We start from the raw sequence: 21,879 nt of genomic DNA, 5'->3' as shown, positions 1-21,879 counted from the left end.
ACACTTTCAAATTTCTTACATATGGGATAAATTTGTGATAAAATTTATAGGTTGAACATTGAATGCTACCCTCTCACTAATCTACAATGTTTTTTGCTCTTGAATTTTGGTTTTTCAACTTGAGGTTTATTTCATAAGATTTTTTTTCTTCACATTTCACTAGCAATCTCAATTTGTTTTATTTGTTCTCATGTACCAATGCAACTTGCAATGAAAATCAAGAAATAGAATTTTTCTTTACAATACATGGTCAATTTGTCTGATTTCTACTAAGATATGATCAAAATATCTGGTTTTCATGGATTTTTTCAACCTATTCTTTAAAAAAAAAAAATAGCTCTTCATCCTAGATTTGTACAAATCTTGGGTAATCTAGATTTAGTTGTTCTAAAAAATTTGACAAAATTTGTTGTTCTATAGTGTTATTATCTTCTCTCTATATAGGACAACAGTATTAAATTAGTGTTTTCTCCTATTAGATTTTTTTGCCTTATTTTTTATCAAACTTGTTACCCAGTGACCCTAGTTTTATTAAATGAATCCTATACTCATTACTTCAAATGCATATATATGCATAGGGGTGTGTAAAAAGTTGATTACTGATTTACTAACTGATTTTGTGATCTTTTAGGCTCCATTCTCCCTTTCTTGCCAAACGTGCTACCATCCACAACCATAGGACCACAAGTGAGTCTCCAGACTGACATTCTAGTCCTAAACGACTTATTGTCTTTTTGACATCACCCTTTAGCCATCAATAGATGTATTGTTGAATATTGGCTGATGAATTGCAAATTCATTTGTGTCCATTGTGAAGCCAAATTGTTTGCATTTTAAATTTACTGTTTGAAAGTTCTAAATTTCAAAAATAATTTGTTGGCTTTTATTTGTGCTCAAATGTTAACCAGGTACTCATCTCACATTTTAAAAATATAGAAACCAATTCTTCTCAAGTTTTGAAATTTGGATTGATTCAATTGAATGAATGTTGGCTTGTTCTTTTTCTTTTTTGGTGAAATTGGTTGGTTACTAAATTCCGAATTCAATTTGAATCGAATTTAAATTTGAAGAAAATGAAATTGAAAGCAAACTAGGTAGGATTTGTCCAGAGCAAAAATACCAAATTACTGATTTTGAATTCGATACACACCCCTACATGTACATATTCATAGAGTTGGAACAGAGACTATACTGCATGTATGTTTGTTAACAAATGAGACAATGTTATTTAATGAATTTTCATTTTGAAATATAATCGTCATTCAATTATTCTTTCAATTTTAACTATTAACTAATGTGTTCTCTTTTATAAACTTAAAACTATTTTATTTTTATTGATTAGATTTTCACCTTTGATTAATACTACTATAAAAAAATATGGTTTCGTTCAAATGAATTTAAAGTCATTTTAAACTTTTATAGAACAATATTCTAGGGTAGTGTTTGTATTGAGAAGTTTTAAAGAATTTGGATTTCAAATCCTCTACATGTTTAGCTGATTTAGAAAACATTTACCAATTCATTGAATGGCTTGTAGAATTAAACTAATAAATTGAAATCTACCCAAATTAAATGGCATTTCAAATCCATTCTTTTTTACTCCTCGATGTCTTCCCTATTTTATGTGGATGTATGATTGTACGAAACAATGCACAACCACCATAAACGTCACTAAAAGAAAGACACTAGAAATTTAGTCATCTGCAAGCATGGATAGGACTATCAGAAAGGGAAATCACCAAAAAATGAGTTGATATTTCATTTTTTGTGTGTTATTGATTGTGGTTTGAAAACTTAGCATGTATGGTATGTGGAACTTATATGTGAGTGTAATTAGCCCCATGGAAGCCACCCCAAAAAGAACGAGAAATGCTGTCATGGAAGCTGTGAGAACCCTCACTTTAAAGTACAAATTCTCCTAAACTACTTACCTTGTCCTAAGATTAAATCACTTATAACATGTCCTTGTATTGCATTCTACATACATTATAACATTTCCCTTGCATTGTATTTCATTACCTTTTACTTGAATTAAAACATTTTTCTTGACTTGATATTATTTTATTTCACCACATACTCTATGACCAAATATCCTTTTTATTGTGGTTGGAACTTTATGTGATAGTTTAGGGGTGTTTGTAAGATATTGGAAATATTTGGAGGATAGAAACATGATTTGACAAAGATTAGAGAGAGAATGGCCAAGATTGAGACAAGTGGCAAAACCCTAGCTATGCAACCTTTTTGACCAAAGGAATTAGAGGAAATTTAAACCATTCTTGGCTCCATTATTTCCCTAGCTTGGCCGAACCTCTTAGCTTCCAAGAGAAGGAGAGAAAACTCCATCTTCTTGCTTTTAAACCCTAGTTTGATCCTTGAGCAAAAATCAAAAGTGAAAGAACTTGAGTTAGTGAGTGAACTACCTTCAACCCTACTGTGTGTTTTAAGCTTGGAGCTTTGCTTTTGGTGATTCACGCTTCATATAAGAGAGGTATATGATCCTTAACTCTTGGTTTTATGGTGTTATATCAAATATTTAAAGTTTTGATGGCAAACTAGTTGTATGGATGATACTTGTGGTTAAATTTCTTGAACTAAACAAGTGGTAGTAGGGATGGTTGGTTAGCATGCCATGTGTTTGATTAATTGTTTAAGCTTTGTTTATGGTTTACTTGATGTATTAACATGTTTTGGACCCTTTTTGAGTTAAGGATAACACTTGGTATGATATTTAAGTTAACCATAATGAAAGGATGAAAGTTGGTGATGCAAGTGAACTAGTGGGCTGTTTTGCTTTCTCTTGGCTGACCGATTTTGGAGGGGAGGTTTCTCCTTGATTGTGTGGTTCATTTGCACCTTAATTAAGCCTAAGGAATTTGGCTAAACATTAGTTAAGTTTATGTGTGAGTGGAGATGGAAATGAAACAAGTAAAGTGGTTGTTTTTGGGCAAATAGTGGACTGTTTTGGTTCTTTTTGTTGGCTAGACTGTTTTGGTTCACTTGATCATTATGTGTATTGCATTTTGAGCTCCAATGGTACTAGGTAACATGATCCCCTGTATATGGACTCTAGGAGGTTAATTGGGTGAATTTGAGTCAAAACAAGTGAAATTGGCAAGAAGAAATAGAGTGACTTTGTTAGGGTTCTAAATTGATCAGAACTGAAAAATCAGCCAACTTCCCCGGATCACTGGTATTGATAGGAGAGGAACTAGAGTCTGTGTTTGATACCATTAGAAATCCCTTTGAGTCTAGTTTCCAATGCCACTAACGGCACATGATTTTGACTTTCCTACAGTGAGATATGACCGTTTTCCCGAAACTGCGCGGGCGCAACTGTTTTACCCGCGAAGACTACTTTGAACTTGAATGAGATTTTTCTTTTGCTTAACTTTCTTGCACTTATCAAACTTGTTTTCTTATGACCTTTTACTGCATTTTGGGCCTAACTTGCATGGTAAATTGAGTCGATTTAACCACTCGCTTGGTCAGCTAATGAATCTACATTTGGATTGGAAATGAATTTCGATTGTTAACGATTTCACTCGTTACCCTAGGATTGGGAAACGGAGGTGAACGTAACCAAGGAATTTGACGTTTGAATCTGCATTTGCTTGACAGGTAAGTGTTCCATTGCCTGTTAACTGTCTATGCGAAATATCTGAATACTTGATCTGTGACTGGTTGAGCTAAACAATTGTTTTGACAAATTCAAGGTGAGCGTGTACTTTATCACACTCGACCTCCTTTAATTTCACTGAGGCTCTGTGTACTGCTATCATAAGATATTATTTCTCTATATTTGACTGTATGTGAGTTGTTTGGGTGATATCCCATCAACTACTGTAACTGTTTGGGTACCAACCTCATAGGTGAGTCGGTTGTATCGAGCTAGCAAGGGCTTGGTCGAGAACGCCGATAAATCCTGAGAACTGTTTACTGAATCTGGATCCGATATACTCGAGTATTACCTAATTACTGTTTGTGGTGTTCGGGCCCGGTAAGGGGGTTGACTGGTGGACGAAAATTGGAGTAAGTGGTGTTCTACGGACATTATATTCTTTGAACGCAAACGTTGACGGAGATTCAACGGATTCTTGTTATGATCAAGTTCAAGTGGATTTGGCTTTTGGAAATCGCCCGTATCCTTGAATTGAACTGTGATTTACTAGTTATAGTACAATACGGTGGTTAATTGTTTATATTATGTCTTTAATTAGCTATGTGCTTACATATTTATTTGGAACCTCACTGAGTTTTAACTCACCCCACTCCTTTTGTTTTCCTTAACAGATCGTGGATGGAACTGTGGTCGAGAACTTTCATAGCTTTAACTTTTGTTTTGAACTTGTACTTTAGATTGTAAACTCTTGTTTAGAAGACCTTACTTTTGACTCTTGTAAGCGTGAATTGTAAGTTCGATGTATGTTATGTAAATTAAGTGTGGAATTGTAAGTTTGATACTTAACTCTATATTCCAAGTTTTGGGAAATGGTGTGATAACTTATATTTCTATAAAGGGTTGTACCCTTTGTTTTTGAAGATATTTTGTTAGTTTTTTAAAATTTCTGGTTCATTAGTCGATTGAGTCCCGGCGAGAGTTGAGTAGGCAGTCCGCTAATCCTTAGGATTCGCTCTGAGAAGAGGTGGGGCTGTCACAGAAGCCAATCACGAGAAGGAGAAGAGAAGATGTCAATAGGAATTTTTAAAATTATAAAATTTGGCATTCAGCCTTTAGACTTTTCATTCTATTAGTTTTCACACCAATTATAAATGGGTTAAATGCAAAAAACCCCCATGAACTACATACCTTGTTGCAATTTACCCTCCAAACTATTTTGTAGGTGCTTTGCCCCCTTTCATGACATAGTTGGACAAATCTGCCCCTTTTATCTTAAGTATTGTTATTTTCCATTATTCCCTATCATTTTCTTTTTAGATTCTTCCTCTTTATTTTCTTAAGCATTGTTTAAATTAACATACCAGATTAATCAAATTTTGTTTATTTCTTAATTTCTCATGTCAACATTTTATAAAAGAATTCTATGGTATAGAAGACTTTTTTTTTCCAAATGTTGAAGTCAATATCATTTAAGAAATTGAATTATTCAAATATATAAGAACAAAATCGAGGTATTGATTAATCAATTATTAATAGTATTAATAACAAATAAAAATGAATTACTATTGTTGTTTATTCTTATCTTTTTATTTCACTTCAATTAACAATTGTTAACTTTTCTTTCTTACATGATATATAGTAAGTTACTTTTGTTATGAATAGTTGAGTAATTATAAATTCTAATTGGTTTATAAGTACTTAAATTGTTGAATTACTGGATTAGTACACTTTACGATATAAGCTTCATATATTTTGTAATAACAAAGAGTTTATGATGAATTATTAAGAATAAATTTAACAAATAAATGAATTTAAAAAGTAGTTCAAAAAATATTAAAAATTTTGATATAGGTCTTTTAACATTGGAGGGAAACATTGGCTAGTTCCATGAGAGAAGGGGAAAAAAGAAGAAAATAAAAGGAAATAGAAATGGGAGAAAAGGGAAAAATTGAAAAAAAAAAGAATAGAGAAAAAAGAAAAAAATTTAAAATAATAAGGGTAGTGTTGTCCAAACATATAATTTAAGGGAACAAAATGCCTATTATTATAGTTTAAGGGGTAAATTGTAACTAGGTATGTAGTTCGTTAGGGGGGAGGGTTTGCATTTAACCCTTATAAATAATATCAAAACAATGAACTAACTACATAATATATTGCCTTAAAATTTATTGTTGAGCTCTCTACTTACAATTTGAAAAAGAATTAGCAATAAAAAGTCCATTGAGAACTCTTCTATTTTACAATCATCAATGACAATCATCGCGCTAGTTTTTGTTCTCTTTTAATGCTTTCACTATAAATGACAATTTTCGTGGCAATATTAATATTATATGAAAAAGCTGGAAACCCTGTCACTACTTCAAATGTTCTAAGAAGGTTATACAAACTCCAACATTACAATATTATAAATGGCCAGGATGATGACATATAATACAACCTTCTTTATCTCTCTCTCTCTCTCTCTCTCTCTCTCTCTCTCTCTCTCTCTCTCTCTCTCTCTCTCTCTGTTTTCTTTTGCAAAGCATTTTCTATTGCAACAATATTCTGCTTTTTGCATTTTTTTTCTCTTTCTTTCACACACACACACACACACATGTTGACAGATAATCATCAAAAACTTAAATAAATAATATGATCAATCATTATGCATTGGTTCATAAAAGAGATAAAAAAGTATTGAATTACAAATTTTAACCATATTTAGGGGAATAATTGAATTAGTTGGATTAAAAAATTAATAATATGAACAAGGCATTAAATATATATTTGGAACATGTTAACATATTTCTATCAATTTAACGATAAGACAAAATAATAATAGAGCAACTCAATAAATAAGAAAAATTTCATATTCCTTACCTCCACCGTGATGAGATGGGTCTAGTTGGGTTTTGTCGGACTTTGTTTAGTTGATGTAATTCTTATTAGATTTGGTGTAAACTTTTAGAATTTTAATGTATACTAGTGTGTGGGCACGCATATAGAAACATGTAAATAATAAAAAAGATATAGAATAAAAATTAGTTAGAGAGATTTTTGGAAGGTAATGCAATGTTCATTGATGGATTAGTTAAGATGAGTGATAGTTATGTAGAAGTGGGAGATTTTGCACATTAGATGAGGGTGGATAATGGTAAATGTTGGAAGGATATTTTTGAATAACAAATAATGACACTTTTTTATTAATACCAAACCTCTACACACGTTTTATTATTAAGATGGTGGATGATAGTAAATGTTAGTTTTATTTGTTTGCACTACCTTAGTGAGAAATACACCGTTTCTTATACGAAATACATTAACTTTCGTAAATATTACACCATCGAGCACAACTCGACTTGCCTAATCTCATTTTCATCAATCTAGTTACTAATCACATCTTTCAAACATTCAATCAAATACTTAATATGCATCTCAAATCTCCTATATATTGCATTAAAGGAGTTGTTGGCTCGCATTCCAATATAGTCAAGTTGGCAAAATAAACTTTAGAAAGGGGAAAAATTATATGCATCTAATTTTAGGTGAAAAGTAGCACAAAATAAAAAAAGATGACGAAAGGTAATGCACAAAAATTTGGGTTCTTTAGGGATTAAATTGAAAAGTATTTGGTATATAATTTCACAATAACAAAAACATACTTAAATGATCAATACCTTATGAATTGCATAATCCAGCACCCAAAAACTTGCCCATCAACCTCATTATTTTTATTTGCTTGTTAGAGTTTCCTCTAAAAACGATATAAACCCTTATAGAGAGGAAAGAAAACAATAACTTGTTTTCAAATCTACAGGAGTTTCAACTTTCACAAGAAGGAAAAATAAAGAAATTGTTGTAAAGGAGATAGGAAAAGAATAAAGTGGAAATTTTTCCTTCAGTTGTTTGGTATGTAAGCAGAAATATGAGGTATTTGGGCAGAAACATGATTTTGACAAATCCATTGTCAAATTCTAGCGTCTTATATGTATTTTGTATTTATTATCTTTGGATTTTTAGATACAGTTAAAAAAGTGGGTCTAGTGTGCATTTTAGTTGTAAGGGTACAAGAACTTTCAAGCTAAACAGTGTCCTTTTGGCCAAATTATGGAAATACATTTTGAAGCGAGAGAGTTCCCCTTGTTAGTGTTTTGAAAATTGGACTGGATCCGCAGTTCAACCAGTTGAATCGTGAACCAGTCATGACATCGGTCTGATTCACTAGACAATCTAGAAAATCAATTAACCATTCAAGTCTGATCGAATTAGTCAAAACTAGTAAAAATCATATTTTTAAACTGGTTCATAATAACTTTTTTTTTTTAAATTTTATAGTCATCCAATTTACATAGTTTACATTTTCCTACTTTATTACCATTTAGATCAAAGAGCAGTAAAATGAGGAGAAGCAAGCCATAATCCAATTGACCCATGTTTGACAAAATTCGGAATTTTTCCATCGTACCCTTCGAAAAAGGCTACTCCAAGTCTCTCTAGACTTTAGTCATATCAATTTCCAGGGGCATGCTTAATCAATATCTAGGAATTGCCTGAATTCGTGTGTTAAAACTACATTGTCAAAAATCTGTCCCCCGGAAAAAAGTAGATTCATTATTACCAATACAATTTGTGGAAATAGGTTTAAGTCTATCGGCTAGGAGTTTGGCAGTGGTCTTGTATTGAATGTCACATCGGCTAAGGGGTTTAAATTGACCTAATTTACTACGATTGTCTAACTTGGGAATGTGAGCTATCAAGATTTCAGTAATTGATGTGATCAAAACAATCAGAGTGAAAGCTATCAAGGACAAGTAACGATTATAAACATCTTGTTTCAAAACTAAAAGATAAGGTCATGTCCTCGCAGGCCTTGTTAGGCCACATGGAGAAAACAATGACCTCGATTTCAAAAGGTTTAATCAAGTTTTGGTTTGTTTTTTTTTTGAATAACTATTTGTGAAATCCCTTCATTAGCAACCTGTTTCACTGGGAGCATCTGCATCGTGATTGCTTTTGTGGTTGACATACTTAATAGGTACGATCCCTCTATAGATTTCTACAATCAAGGAACTTCAGCTCAGATTTGAAAGTAGCAAGTTCATGAGTCGAAGTGTCAACACCTTTTATTAACTCAACTAACACCGCCATTACCACTGACTTCAACTTTAATTAACTAGAGATCACAAACTTTGCAATGATAAGACTAGTAACCTAGTAGACTAACAAGCTTGACACACAATTTGAGCTTCCATGCAAATTAGCCACCTCATGTGAATTTTTATGGAATCCTCCTCAGACTTCGTTAAACAAATCATACCGGCCGATTTTCAGCAATCATGTTATCAAAATTTCTACTTTATTGCCAAACAAAATAATAATAGTTTAACAATCTAATTGCCTTTTATCAAACAGTCGGTCCACATTCAAATACTCTCTGAAATAACTCGAGAAGTACATGATCCATAAAAAATTCTTCGATATTAGATGAAAGAAAACGTATCCAATATCAAATTTCTAATAGAACATATATAAGCAAGTCCAACTTTTAGCACCACTATATATTCCCCAAACCAACACGCATACACCAATTCATATTCTCGAGAAATTCTAGTTACAAGTAGTTATAATAAGTACTACAATTTATGAACCTCCATCATAAATTTTTGTAACTCCTCCCCACCTACAAAAACGCCCAAAAGCTCGAAAACAGCCGCATAAACGCACACACACAATTATAGCTTTAAAAAAATAAAAAAGAAAAAACACACGCACGCGCACACATACACACAATCAATATAGTGTATAACAAGACAAGAAGATTACAAGGTTTGATGTTAACGTAATCCTGCCCGAATCCTGCCCCAACTACCCGTACCCAAATCCCCCCTCTTCTCCACGAGGGGTACCCCGAAGTACAACTCCTTTCTCTTTTGCCGTCTGTCAATCCTCGCTATCTTTCTCTCTTTCTCTCTCTCTGTCGCAATTCTATATATTTTTTTTCTCTCTCTCTTTTTCTCGTCAGTCTTTTATTGCGAAGAAGTCTTCGGTTTTTTATTTAGCCCTCCGCTATTTATATCTTACTACTTTCTCTCTCTAAATCCAAAATTTTGTATCTCAGGTCTGCTTTCTTTCTCTGCTATGTCTTTTTTATTGTATAATTTGCGTGATATATGCGTTTGTGTGGTTATTGGATGAATTGGATCTGAGATATTGGATTTTGGAATTTGATTTGTGCAGATCGGGGAATTGAAGGTGCAGGAGTGGAATTGGGTTGAAGAAATTAGGGTTTGATTGAAATTGGGAGCGATCTAGGGTTTTGTTGCTTTGAAGGGTGTGTGAGAAAGTCTAGGGTTTTTTTTTTTGAATCGGGGGTTTGCTTAGGGTCTTGGGGAATTTGCGAATTGGACTGGTTTTGATGGTGTATTTGTGTATTTCGGGGGAATTAAGAAAGGTCTTAATGTGAAGAAGTTGATTTGATGGTGGCTGGAGGAGAACGAATTAATGGTATTATTGGGGAAAATGCGAGTCGAATGTTATTATGCATGGGAGGGAACAGAGGGAAGGTGAGAGTCATCATCGGAGGATTGTTGTTGTTCGGAAAAGTGGTTGCGGCGGTCAGCACATGCGGTCTGTCCCTTTGAGCACGACCAGAAACAGTTTAGCTGACGGCGGCGGTGACTCGAGTCTTATTTCTACTGTTATTACCATAATTTCTAGTGATTCCTTCTGCAAGGTACTACCTTGGTGGGTTTTTCAATTTTAGTTTTATTTTATTTTTGGGTGGAAGTGCCTAATTTTGATTTTTACATCTTTGGGTTGTTTTGATTGATTCTAAAAGGCGACTTATTTATTGGTAATTTGTTGTTTTTCCTTTTTGGGTTTCACTTATTAAGACATATAGGGAAATGTTCTTTCCTGTGCCTGGGGGAAAAGTTATGGATTTTGCTTCTTTGGATTGTGAAAAATATGTGATCGAGCAAGGTTTGATTATCTTAGCCATTTTGTTTTAGTCTTACGGCAGAAGTTATGGATTTCCCTCTTTGGGAAGGGGAGAGTGTAAATATTAGGCAATTGGTGTTGTGACACGTTCATGGGGCACTTTAATTGATCTTTGGGCTATCAGGAGCATATTCTAATCCCGCACGGTCAGTTGTCAGGAGCTAGCATTTTGTGATTCAGATTTTCATTTGTTATGTTCTTTGTCCTGTATCTTTTTGACTCCGAGAAGAATGTTTCTTTTTTCGTGAATGAATTTGGATTGTAAAGCATTGCTGTCAGAAAGTTTAATCTTGTATCTGATGGTTGAAAGGTGCTGTTTATTATCTTATAATCTCCATATTCTGATGTTGTGATTGCTGTAGTTTGAGTTGGATTAGTGCTTATGTTACCTTTAATGTATGTGATACTCGTTTCTAATTCTAGAAATAGGAAATGGCTGTTAAACATGTACTCAAAATCTGAGTAAATGTGTTTGAAAAATGAATTTGTTATAGGCCAAACAATTATGGTTTTCTCTGATCAGGTTTTCCCTGTGTCATTATGTCTTTCGGAAGCTTGTAGTTTGTTGAGGATGATGTCATTCCATCTGTATTGAAATTTTGTGACACTGAAACTCAAGATTTTGCATACAAGGTTTGTGATGATAAACTGATTGTTGAGTGGAAGATACTGTTGGTTGGCATTTTTTCCCCTACCTAAATTCTAGAATTATTTGGTGGGAGTATGGACATCGAAGAAAATTTTGCAGGAGGAACTTGCCTTGAATTTCAGTTTTTTTTTGGGTTTTTTTTTCTTTTTTTTTTGGGTATGACATTGGGTTTCTTGGGAAGGAACAAAAAGAAAAGTTTGCTTGAATATGACTATCAGATCATGCATAAAATTGGGTTTTGTTTTTAGGACAGGCATCTCACTATGAATGTTTGTGTCGGCCACAGTGATGAACAATATGTAAAAGAGTCCTTTTATCACCTTTTCTTAAGGTGGAAAGTCTTATGGAACATCTGAAGCTTAATTTGCAGCATTCTGGACTTTTGCACCCTTGTGGCGTCTGTAATTTGCTTTTGCTTCATTTGTGTGTCCAATCTCAATGTTGAAATCTTAAATGGCTCCTCAATTATTGAGGATATTGTGGGCGCTGCGCTGTTATTGAAGAAAGAATGAACAAATTTTTTTGGAAGATTAAAGTTAGATTACTATTTAATAACTGGTCCACGTACCAAAAGAAAATAGGCTGGTGTTTGAGTGACCTAGCTTTTTGGTTATTCATGGTTAGTTGCTGATACCCTAGATTTCTACTGGAATATATTTTTTTAATAGATTCTACTTGTGTTTGAGAGATATCTATCCTGGGCTTCTTTGGCTACTATTTGCCACATGTACCAAGAGAGATAGATGCATTGGATTTTGTTGTGCACAATCTGGTGGGTCTGCACAAGTTTTTGAGATCTTCAGCATTTGCTGCTCGTGTTCTTCTTTACCATGAGTAGATCACTGGATGCATCAAATCAATAAACTGGACAAGTTCTAGTTATTTTTTTATTATGTGCAGATGTATCAGACACTTCTACTCTGGCTGGCCCAATTTTTTTCCATTTTCTGACATTAATTAGGACAATTAGTATAAGCTTGCCCCTTTTAGTCATATTATTTCTCTTCCAGCAGTTACTTTGTAAGTGTGCCTGCTATTAGTCTATCTGAGGCATTTTATTTGTCATTTGTTGACAACAATTCTGATTTCTTGTTTTGTAGGATGGTCGCAGAATAAGTGTGGGTGACTGTGCTCTTTTTAAGCCTCCTCAGGATTCTCCACCGTTCATCGGCATAATTCGTTGTTTGAGACCTAGTAAAGAGAATAACTTGCAACTAGGTGTTAATTGGCTCTATCGACCGGCTGAGTTGAAGCTTGGCAAAGGCATCCTCCCGGACGCCGCGCCAAACGAAATCTTTTATTCTTTTCATGAGGATGAGACTCCAGCTGCATCGTTACTACATCCGTGTAAAGTTGCATTCCTTCCTAAAGGTGTTGAACTTCCTTCAGGGATATCCTCCTTTGTCTGTCGGCGAGTTTATGACATTGATAGCAAGTGTTTATGGTGGCTAACCGATCAAGATTATATTAATGTGAGTTTTGTTAGCTATTGGTCTTGGTTCATATTCTTTTTAATTGACTGATCTTCCCTTTCTGTATGTTGGGAAAATTAAACAGACAGATTTCGTTTCTTTCATTCGCAGATGGGTAGTGGGTGGGCTTGGAAAGATAATGCTGAATGCTTTTCCTTGTCCAATTATCTCATGCTGAATTCTTTGCTACTTTGAGCTTATTTTCTTTTGAAACTCTTTATAGGAGCGACAAGAAGAAGTAGATAAGCTCTTGCAAAAATCAAGAATAGAGATGGATGCGTCCTTTCAGTCCGGCAACCGTTCTCCAAAACCAACAAATAATTCAGTGTCTACATCACAATTTAAACCAAGTTCTGATAATGTGCAGAGTAGTGCAACTTCTCTTCCCACTAAGGGAAAGAAAAGGGAGCGTGGAGACCAGGCCTCTGACCCTGTTAAGCGAGAACGTTCTCTGAAGCCAGATGATAGTGATTCTGGCCTGTACAAATCTGAAAGCTTTTTGAAATCTGAGATTGCAAAGATGACAGAGAAGGGAGGGGTTGTAGATTCAGAATCTGTTGAGAAACTTGTCCTACTTATGCAACCAGATAAAGTGGATAAGAAGTTGGATTTAATTAGCCGTTCAATGCTTGCAGGTGTTGTAGCTGCCACTGATAAGCTTGACTGTCTTAACCGATTTGTACAGCTGAAGGGCTTGACTGTGTTTGATGAATGGCTTCAGGATGTCCATAAAGGGAAGATTGGTGATAGTAGTGATAAATCTGCTGAGGACTTTCTGTTGGTTCTACTTCGTGCTCTTGATAAGCTTCCTGTGAACCTTCTTGCCCTACAAACATGCAACATTGGCAGATCCGTTAATCATTTACGGTCACACAAAAACTTGGAAATCCAAAAGAAAGCAAGGGGTTTAGTTGACACTTGGAAGAAACGAGTTGAGGCTGAAATGAATATGATTGATGCAAATACTGGTTCAACTCAGGCCACTTCGTGGCCGTCCAAATCACGCCTTCCTGAGGCTCATGGAGGCAGAAGTAGTGGTGGATCTGGTGATGTTGCCTTGAAGAGCTCGGTGACACAGCTTTCAGCATCTAAAACAATGTCAATTAAGGTTTCACAAGTGGAAACTGCTGGGAAGTCTGCATCCCCATCTCCAGGTGCAATAAAATCGGCTTCGTCGCCAGCATCAGGCAAGGATAGTCAACCGAGAATTACCACTGGTAGTACTTCTGATATTCCCTTGTCAACTAGAGAAGAGAAGAGCAGTAGTTCTAGTCAGTCTCACAATTACAGTCAATCTTTCTCAGGAAAGGAAGATGCTAGGACTTCTACTGCTGGGTCAATGAGTGTCAATAAGATCTCAAGTGGTGGCTCAAGGCACAGGAAGTCGGTGAACGGCTTCCCTGGGACATTGGTGTCTGGAAGCCAGAAAGAAACAGGATCAAGTAGAAATTCCTCAATCCACCGAACCACTGCTCAAGAGAAGTTTGTAGCAATGGGTGAAAAGGTGTTTGAGACGTCTGTTGTTGATGGGGCCACTCCCAAGTTGATAGTTAAGCTACCCAACCGGGGACGAAGTCCTGCTCAAAGTGTTAGCGGAGGATCTTTTGAAGATCCCTCTATTATGAGCAGCCGTGCTTCTTCTCCTGTGGTTTCGGATAAGCATGAACCATCTGAACGTACAAAAGAAAAGGCTGATGCAGGTCGGGCTAATGTTATTTCTGATGTGAATGCAGAATCATGGCAGAGTAATGATTTTAAAGATTTACATACTGGGTCTGATGAAGGTGATGGGTCTCCTACAGCTGTTCCTGAGGAAGACCGAAGTAGACCTCCTGAAGATGGTACAAAAGTCCCTGAGGTACCCAAAGCTGCTTCATCATCATCTGGGAATGATTTGAAGTCTGGAAAACTGCATGATGCATCTTTCAGTTCCATGAATGCATTGATCGAAAGCTGTGTAAAATATTCTGAGGCGAGCACACCCGTGTCAATCGGGGATGATGTTGGAATGAATCTTCTTGCCAGTGTTGCTGCTGGAGAAATGTACAAGTCTGACTCGCTTACACCTGCTGATTCTCCACAAGAATGCAGCCCTCCTGTGGAGGAGATTTCTAATGGTGAAGATGCCAAATCAAAATCATCACCTCAAGAAACCTTAGTACGAGAACGATGTGAGCCCAATGATGTTGATGGTGATGATCTTAAGCGGGGTAAATCTGCTAGTTCATGGTCCAAAGATGGAATATGTCTTTCCAAGCAAGCATCACTCCACTCCACTGGAGATAGGAAAGCCGCTGCTGCATCATCTGAAGAGATTTTGCAAGCAACCACAGATCGCTACTCTGAGATGAATGAAAAGTATGATGATATTTTGGTCTCCAGTTCATTGTCACCCACAACGAAGGTAGCTAAGGACAGAGATTTGGATTCTGGTAAACAATCTTCTGAGGAAAAGGGTGTTGAGGTTAAATTAAGTGTCCTTTCAAGCACTGAAGATGTAAAACCTAAAGCTGAAGTTCCATCCAATCCGTCAATGGAGATTGATTGCAAGAAAGATAGTAATGAAATGTCAAACAATGTTGTTCTCACAGAGCAGAAGCCCCAGTCCGAAGAGCTGCCAGCTACTGGATCTATTAAGGATTTAGCTTCAGAAAATGTTGACAGTTGCAAAGTTAGAGAGGCTGATGAGGATCCTGGTGATAGTGGTGTTAATCAGTCTGATGGGGCAACATTGGATCCAAAAACCAATATGATTTCAACATCTGAAGATAAAAATTTAGATGGTTTGAGTTCAGATGCGACTGACCAAAAAACTGATTGCTTAAAGGCCAATTCTGAAAAGATGGAAGTCGCTGAACCCCATGCATTTGGAACATGTGCCCTGAAAGAGGAACCTACAGTTGGGTCGAAAGAGGTGGTTGGAGACGTAGATTTTAAGGAAGCAAAGAAGTCTGATGCTGAAGTCGCTGAATTGGAGGAACGGGTATCCACTGTGGTTGGTGCTACGTCCTTAACATCTGTACATGCAGCTGATATGGATTCAAAGATGAATTTCGATTTGAATGAAGGCTTAGTTAGTGATGATGGAAAATATGGGGAACCTACCAATTTGTCAACTGTCAATGTGGTTAACTCATTAACTACTACTGTTTCCATGCTTTCCAGTAGTATTCCTGCCTCCATTACAGTTGCTGCTGCTCTCAAAGGTCCCTTTGTTCCTCCAGTTGATCTACTGAGAAATAGAGGGGAACTTGGCTGGAAGGGATCAGCTGCCACCAGTGCATTTAGACCAGCTGAGCCGAGAAAGGTTCTTCAGCTGGCTTTGGGTTCTGCAAATGTTTGTCCTCCTGATGATTCTACAGGCAAAACCAGTCGGCCTCCATTAGATATTGATCTTAATGTGCCAGATGAAAGATTGTTAGAGGATATGGCTTGTAGAGATTCAAGTGCTGAGATAGGTTCAAACCCAGACCATTCAGTTAATCTTGATAGGTCGAGGAATGAACTTACAGGTTCTGCACCTGGTCGCATGTCTGGAGGACTTGATCTCGATTTGAATAGAGTTGATGATGCTAATGATATAACACAATATCCAACAACTAGCATACGCAGATTAGAGGCTCCTGTTGTACCTTTCAAGTCATTATCGTCCAGCTCGAATAATGAGGTCAAAAGGGATTTTGACTTAAACAATGGACCTGGTATTGATGATGGTGTTGCTGAACAGTCTTCATTCACCCAGCATAGTCGGGGAAGCACGCAGTCTGTGCACTCGCTACCGACTCTTGCTGGTCTCCGCTCAAATAACCTTGAAACAGGAAACTTCTCAGCGTGGTTTCCTTCTGGGACTTCTTATTCATCAATTACTATACCTTCAGCTTTATCTGATCGAGGGGAGCAGCCTTTTGCGATCATTCCACCTGGTGCACCGCAACGACTATTGGGTCCTCCTGCTGGTAATCCTTTCAATCCTGACGTTTACCGTGGTTCAGTGTTGTCATCGTCTCCAGCAGTGCCCTTTGCACCGAGCCCGTTCCCTTACCAAATGTTCCCTTTTGGGACTACTTTACCTTTGCCATCTGCTACTTTTTCTGTTGGGTCAAACTCTTTCATGGACTCCTCATCTGGTGGAAGAATTTTTACTCCCCCTGTAAATTCACAGTTTTTAGGACCTGTTGGTGCAGTTTCATCCCAATTTCCAAGGCCTTACATGGTAAGCGTTTCTGACGGTAGCAATAGTGGAGGTATGGAGAGTAATAGGAAGTGGAGTAGGCAGGGTTTGGACCTTAATGCAGGCCCTGGTGTGTTAGATATTGAAGGCAGAGAGGAGTCATTGGCACAAAGACAACTTGCTGTTGGCAGTTCACAGGCGCTAGCAGAGGAGCAAGTGAGGATGTTTCCACTGTCTGGTGGTGTTCTGAAAAGGAAAGAGCCTGATGGAGGGTGGGATGGTGAAGGCTTCAGGTACAAGCAATCCTCCTGGCAGTGAGGTTGTTAAGTATTGCAGAATGAGGAATCTTCTTACTCAGTGAGTTTCTTTTCTTATCTTACATCACGCATGTAGTTGAGTACATATGTGAGTGCAATGGTCAAAGACCGCTTTGCATCTTGCTTTGCTGTTTTTCGCCTTAAATCATGGCATGATTACAATAACTGTTTAAATGAGACAAATGAGTTTTTATGTCCTCAGTAAAGGTTGCTTTCTTCGACTTCAGTTTAAACAAGGAAAAAGAAAAAAAGGAAAGGAATGCCAAATCAAGGAAAAGCCAATAAAGGAAATAGGAAAAAGAAGAGATTATGGAATTTTACTGTTGTTTGGAATGCAGTTCCATGCATGTTGACTGTGTAAATAGTCTACTGTTTTTACTGTGCCCAATTTTTATTTGAAACCATTGCTGTACATGGAGAAAGAAAGATGAAATTAGCCTGGGGGATTTCATTGATGGAGTTATTGTACCTAAGAAATGGTTTCATGTAACTTTGTTGGACTGATGATGTGACTATTTCTTGCATTTTTGCCACATGCATTTTATTGAAGTTTGTGGATTTGGGAAATTGGATGTGAAGTTCTATTGGCTTTAGTCAGGCCTTTTTGTGCTCTTTTCAGTGACTCTTTGGTTGCTATATGCTGTTTGCAGCTCTCAAAGGGACACTGTCTGACCTGCATGTATATGGTCTCATCATCATTGGATGGGTCTTCTCCTGGAGGACAGCTAGTAAGTGGACATTTTCCTCGACCTATTCAGCCGCTCAGAAGCTTGGCGAATAGGTGCTCAATTGGGCTTTGCTAGCTCTTCAACCCAGCAAACTCTTCTGGGTGGGTTTAGATCTTTTTCTTCTCTGTAATATTAACTGTCGGAAATCTGTGATGCGCTGATAGCAGATATTGATACGATGCATCACACATGATATAGGTCTCAATGTCTCTCAATCCAGCTATTCTGGTAATCCAGCTATTCTGGGTATGGAGGTTGGATTATGGTTGGATTTCTGAACTAATTAAGGAAAGCTTTTGTATGTGCTTTGTTGTTAAATTGTCCAGCTTTGCTTCTTAGTCCTTTCTCGTCCCTATTGCATATATATAAGTAGGGTTGACACCGAATTTTGGCACTAAAGCTTTTCTTTATTTAGTAGGTTCGGCTGCTCTTGTATCCTAAAATTTGTTTAAATTTCTAACTGTAGCTGGCGGTCTTATTGTACCTTGAGCTGTATTCTATGCAAACAAAAGAGGTTCCTCTTATTTATACAAGTTGTCCAAAGTGAATATTGTTTAGGATTCCCTTGGTTGTGATAATTGAAGGTTTTAGTTCCTTAAAAGGAACAATTGAAAGGGGACTCGAGTGGAATTTTGTTCATTGGAATGTGGCTGCATTTTGGACTGCAATAAATACTTACAAGCTGGTACTTACCTTATGATTCTGTTCATGGTTATCAGCAGAGCTTCTCTTAACTCTCTTGCAACCCTCGAAAACACCCACCGAGGCCCCTCGCTCTCTCTCTCTCTCTCTCTCTCTCTATGTGAGGTTTTTTGGAGCAAGGATAAGGTTGGTAGTCATATGTCTGTGAGGTACTAGGCATTTTGCATACATGAAACAAACAAAAGTAGTGTGTTTCGTGTTTACTTTCCCCACCCACCTCTATCTCTCTCTCCGTCTCTCCATTAGGGCATTGAAAATGGCAACACAAGTCGCTTGTGATTCCAGACGTTGCAGTTGAATAAATTTGTTGATCGTTTCTTCCAGTTTATAAAGGAAGAGCTGTTTCTGGTACTGAAACTGCAGTCTGTTTACAGCAGTCATTGATGATACTTGTAACGGGAATATTCACTTACTTCTTGCCTCTGCTGTATAAGACATGAAAAGCCTAGTGGTTGCAATGGGGATTTCTCAACCTGTTGGTGGGGAAGTTCATTATGTACTTTCTGCTGGATTTCTGTTTTTCTGTTCTCCTGCTACTTTGTGTAATAACAGGGTTACACTCGACTCAGGTACCAAGTATTTTCTTCACATGCCTTGTTTCAGTTGGTTTGACTGCATATGTGACATTATTTCAGTTATACTTTGTAGCCTTAGCAGTGTTAATGCAGAATAATGTTTGTCCAATTGAATTCCTTAGCAAACAGAGGGTACTTCATTAGCAGAAAATTGCTAGTGTTATTGAAGGGGATGTATACATCTGGAGATTATGTATGGCTAATATACCTGTTGGAAATGGTTATTTTGCCAAGTGTGTTCCAAGTGGAGTCGGAAAATCTACTTGTTTTTGGCATCTTAACAAAACCGGAAATTATATGTTACTAGTAGGAGAAATGGTGCTTCTGATTGTTTATGGGTACCTTTTTATTTGTTGTTACTTTCATTTTGGGGGCAGTTAGTGTCATCTCATAGACCAATCACCAATGTTATTATGGTTGGTTTGTTAAAAGTATGCCAATCCCTCAACAGTTGAATACACCGTTTAAGTTGGTTATCCAGTTTTTATAAAAGGACTTCTGCTTGAGATTACAGTCTTGAGAAATTGGGTGAGGCGATGTCACCTTTTTCTCCTTGTACAACAAATGGTTTCGCAGGTGATAGTTTAGGATATTTCTCTAAACACTTTTTTGGCAAAGGCAAACTGTTAAAGTCAGCCGTTGGGAGGCTGATCTGGTGTAAAGAATGCACTTGAATACTAGTTTTGAAGCACTGTAGAAATGCAGTTCCAGTTTCGTCTTATTTCAGTTCATTGTTTTAAATAAAGGCTTTTCTGGGTTCAGTTGGTCTAGGTGAGTCCGTTGGTGCATGCATCCTTGGAAGTCTTCACAGAAATTTTCGTTTCTTATGATCAAACGGGTAAATAGTGGAAACAAGCACACAAAGGTCAACCAAACATCCCACAGAATTCAAAATGCTGTCCCGTAAACAACATTGCCCTGGATTGGCACGAATTAACCTTACTCAACATATATAGACGCCATGAATTGAAGTTTAGGTCATATTTTGCATTTTTTTTCCTGTTGGTCTTACATCTTACATTTTATCAGGTTCACAGGCGGCAAGAACAAGTACATTGTCGCGATCTTTGACAACTAAGAGTCTTTAATTATATGTAGTGATGTGTGATTGTGAGCTACCCCCCCCCCCCCCCCCACACACACACACCCAAAAAAAAATTAGCACTTTAAAATTTTACAATTGTAGTCGTTAATTATATGTAGTGATGTGTGATTGTGAGGTTTTTCCCCGCTAAATTAGCACTTTTAAAATTTTACGTGAATGGAAGCATTCAATAGATATATCACACATTACTCGTATTGTTAGGCGACATGTGACATCAAACACATAGGTGTTGTAATTTGTGAAATTATTGTGCTGAGTGGAAATGTATTCCTATAGATTTATTGGATTACAAGATATTAGAACTTGCAAAATGCAAAATTTGGATTTTTTTTTGTTGTTTTTGTTGTGGTTGTGGGGGGGGGGGGGGGGGGGGGGGGGGGAGGAAAAGATTGAGGTCAATAGAGGATATCACACTTTTTCCTCAGATGCTTCCTAAATTGTTCCCAGAAGCCTTAGTAAATCCTCAAAGTTCACTTTTGCGGCTTGACTTTTGATGTTGGTAGATTTCATTGGTAGCTGTAATTGCTGAATTTTTGGGCGCGACGTCAGGATAAAGAAGAAGGCTTAGCTCAGGAACTTTTGACCGATTCATGGAAGAAGTTTGAGGTATTGTGTGTGGCAGGGATGGAAGCGTGGAAAATGGTGGGAACTTTCTAGGGGACAAACTTCTTGGGGGCTTGACTTCTGTTTCTTGACTTTTTCCGAACCTGAGGAAAATTGTCCACAACTTTCAGTTTCACACGCACCTTTTTTTGTGAGCTACAACTTTGACAAACTTCAAGGGAGGTTTATAAAAAGTAGATTATTGTGTGTTAACAATTGCACCCTCTTTATTTAATTAGAGTTCTTGCCATGCTCTTCTTCCTAATTTCCCAAATAGATAGCCAAATTAGTACCTTTTCTCCAATGGAAAACCAAGAGTAAATCTTGTCGTGTCATCCTAGGAAAAGCAAAGATTGGCTATCCATTCTTGCACTGGATGCTTTAGATTTTTAGATATTACAATTTGAAGAAATTTGGAAGCAACAATTTGAAGGAGTTTCAAAATTCAAAGGGTGAAATTGAGGAAATTCATGTGTGGATGGCTGGATGGATAGAACCCAATTCTCAGAGCACTGAACTTTGAAATTTGAAGCTGGAATTAAGAATCACAGACAAAGACTAGATTTAACAAACAAGTGGCTTGGTCCAGTTAACTAGAGGCATTTAATTTAATAGCTTCTGAAATACTGCATTTGTGTGGATAGAGTATTATTTGAAATAATTATTGGAACATTTTTTTGTGATGTGATATATGTGAAATAAAAAGATAAATAGAAATTTTAAAAGGTAGGTTGAAAAATATGCTTATGATGTAAGTTAATTATTATTTGAAAAACTAATAGGTTTGTTTAGGTTAAATGTTTGTTTGGACAGTGAAATTATCCCAAATAATATTTTGCTTGCATCATAAACACATTTCTCAATTCACCTTTTTATATTATCAACAACTTTTTCATTTCACATACATCACATCACAAAAAATATTACAGTAATTATTCCAAATAATATTTCAAATAA

The 21,879-nt window shown here is 36.6% G+C and overlaps 1 protein-coding gene across 3 annotated transcripts; it reads left to right on the top strand.

Moving 5' to 3' along the window:
- The first annotated feature begins 9,428 nt into the window (after window positions 1-9,428).
- Window positions 9,429-18,497, top strand: LOC113741986 (uncharacterized). Of its 3 annotated transcripts, XM_027269662.2 has the most exons (6): window positions 9,429-9,719; window positions 9,839-10,334; window positions 12,350-12,721; window positions 12,945-13,938; window positions 14,026-17,249; window positions 17,860-18,497. In XM_027269662.2, exons 2-5 carry the CDS (start codon window positions 10,140-10,142, stop codon window positions 17,208-17,210), a joined length of 4,746 nt encoding a protein of 1,581 aa, XP_027125463.2. In that variant the 5' UTR covers window positions 9,429-9,719; window positions 9,839-10,139; the 3' UTR covers window positions 17,211-17,249; window positions 17,860-18,497. The 3 variants fall into 3 exon arrangements, with proteins under 3 accessions (XP_027125463.2, XP_027125462.2, XP_027125464.2); XM_027269661.2 differs by having other exon boundaries at window positions 9,438-9,719; window positions 12,945-17,249; window positions 17,860-18,238; XM_027269663.2 differs by having other exon boundaries at window positions 9,522-9,719; window positions 9,839-10,345; window positions 12,945-17,249; window positions 17,860-18,238.
- The last annotated feature ends 3,382 nt before the right edge of the window (window positions 18,498-21,879 follow it).

Source organism: Coffea arabica, chromosome 4e (genome assembly GCF_036785885.1).
Source record: "Coffea arabica cultivar ET-39 chromosome 4e, Coffea Arabica ET-39 HiFi, whole genome shotgun sequence".
Lineage (NCBI taxonomy): Eukaryota > Viridiplantae > Streptophyta > Magnoliopsida > Gentianales > Rubiaceae > Coffea > Coffea arabica.
Note: the sequence above shows the minus strand (reverse complement) of the source record. Positions and strands in the feature narration are given on the sequence as shown.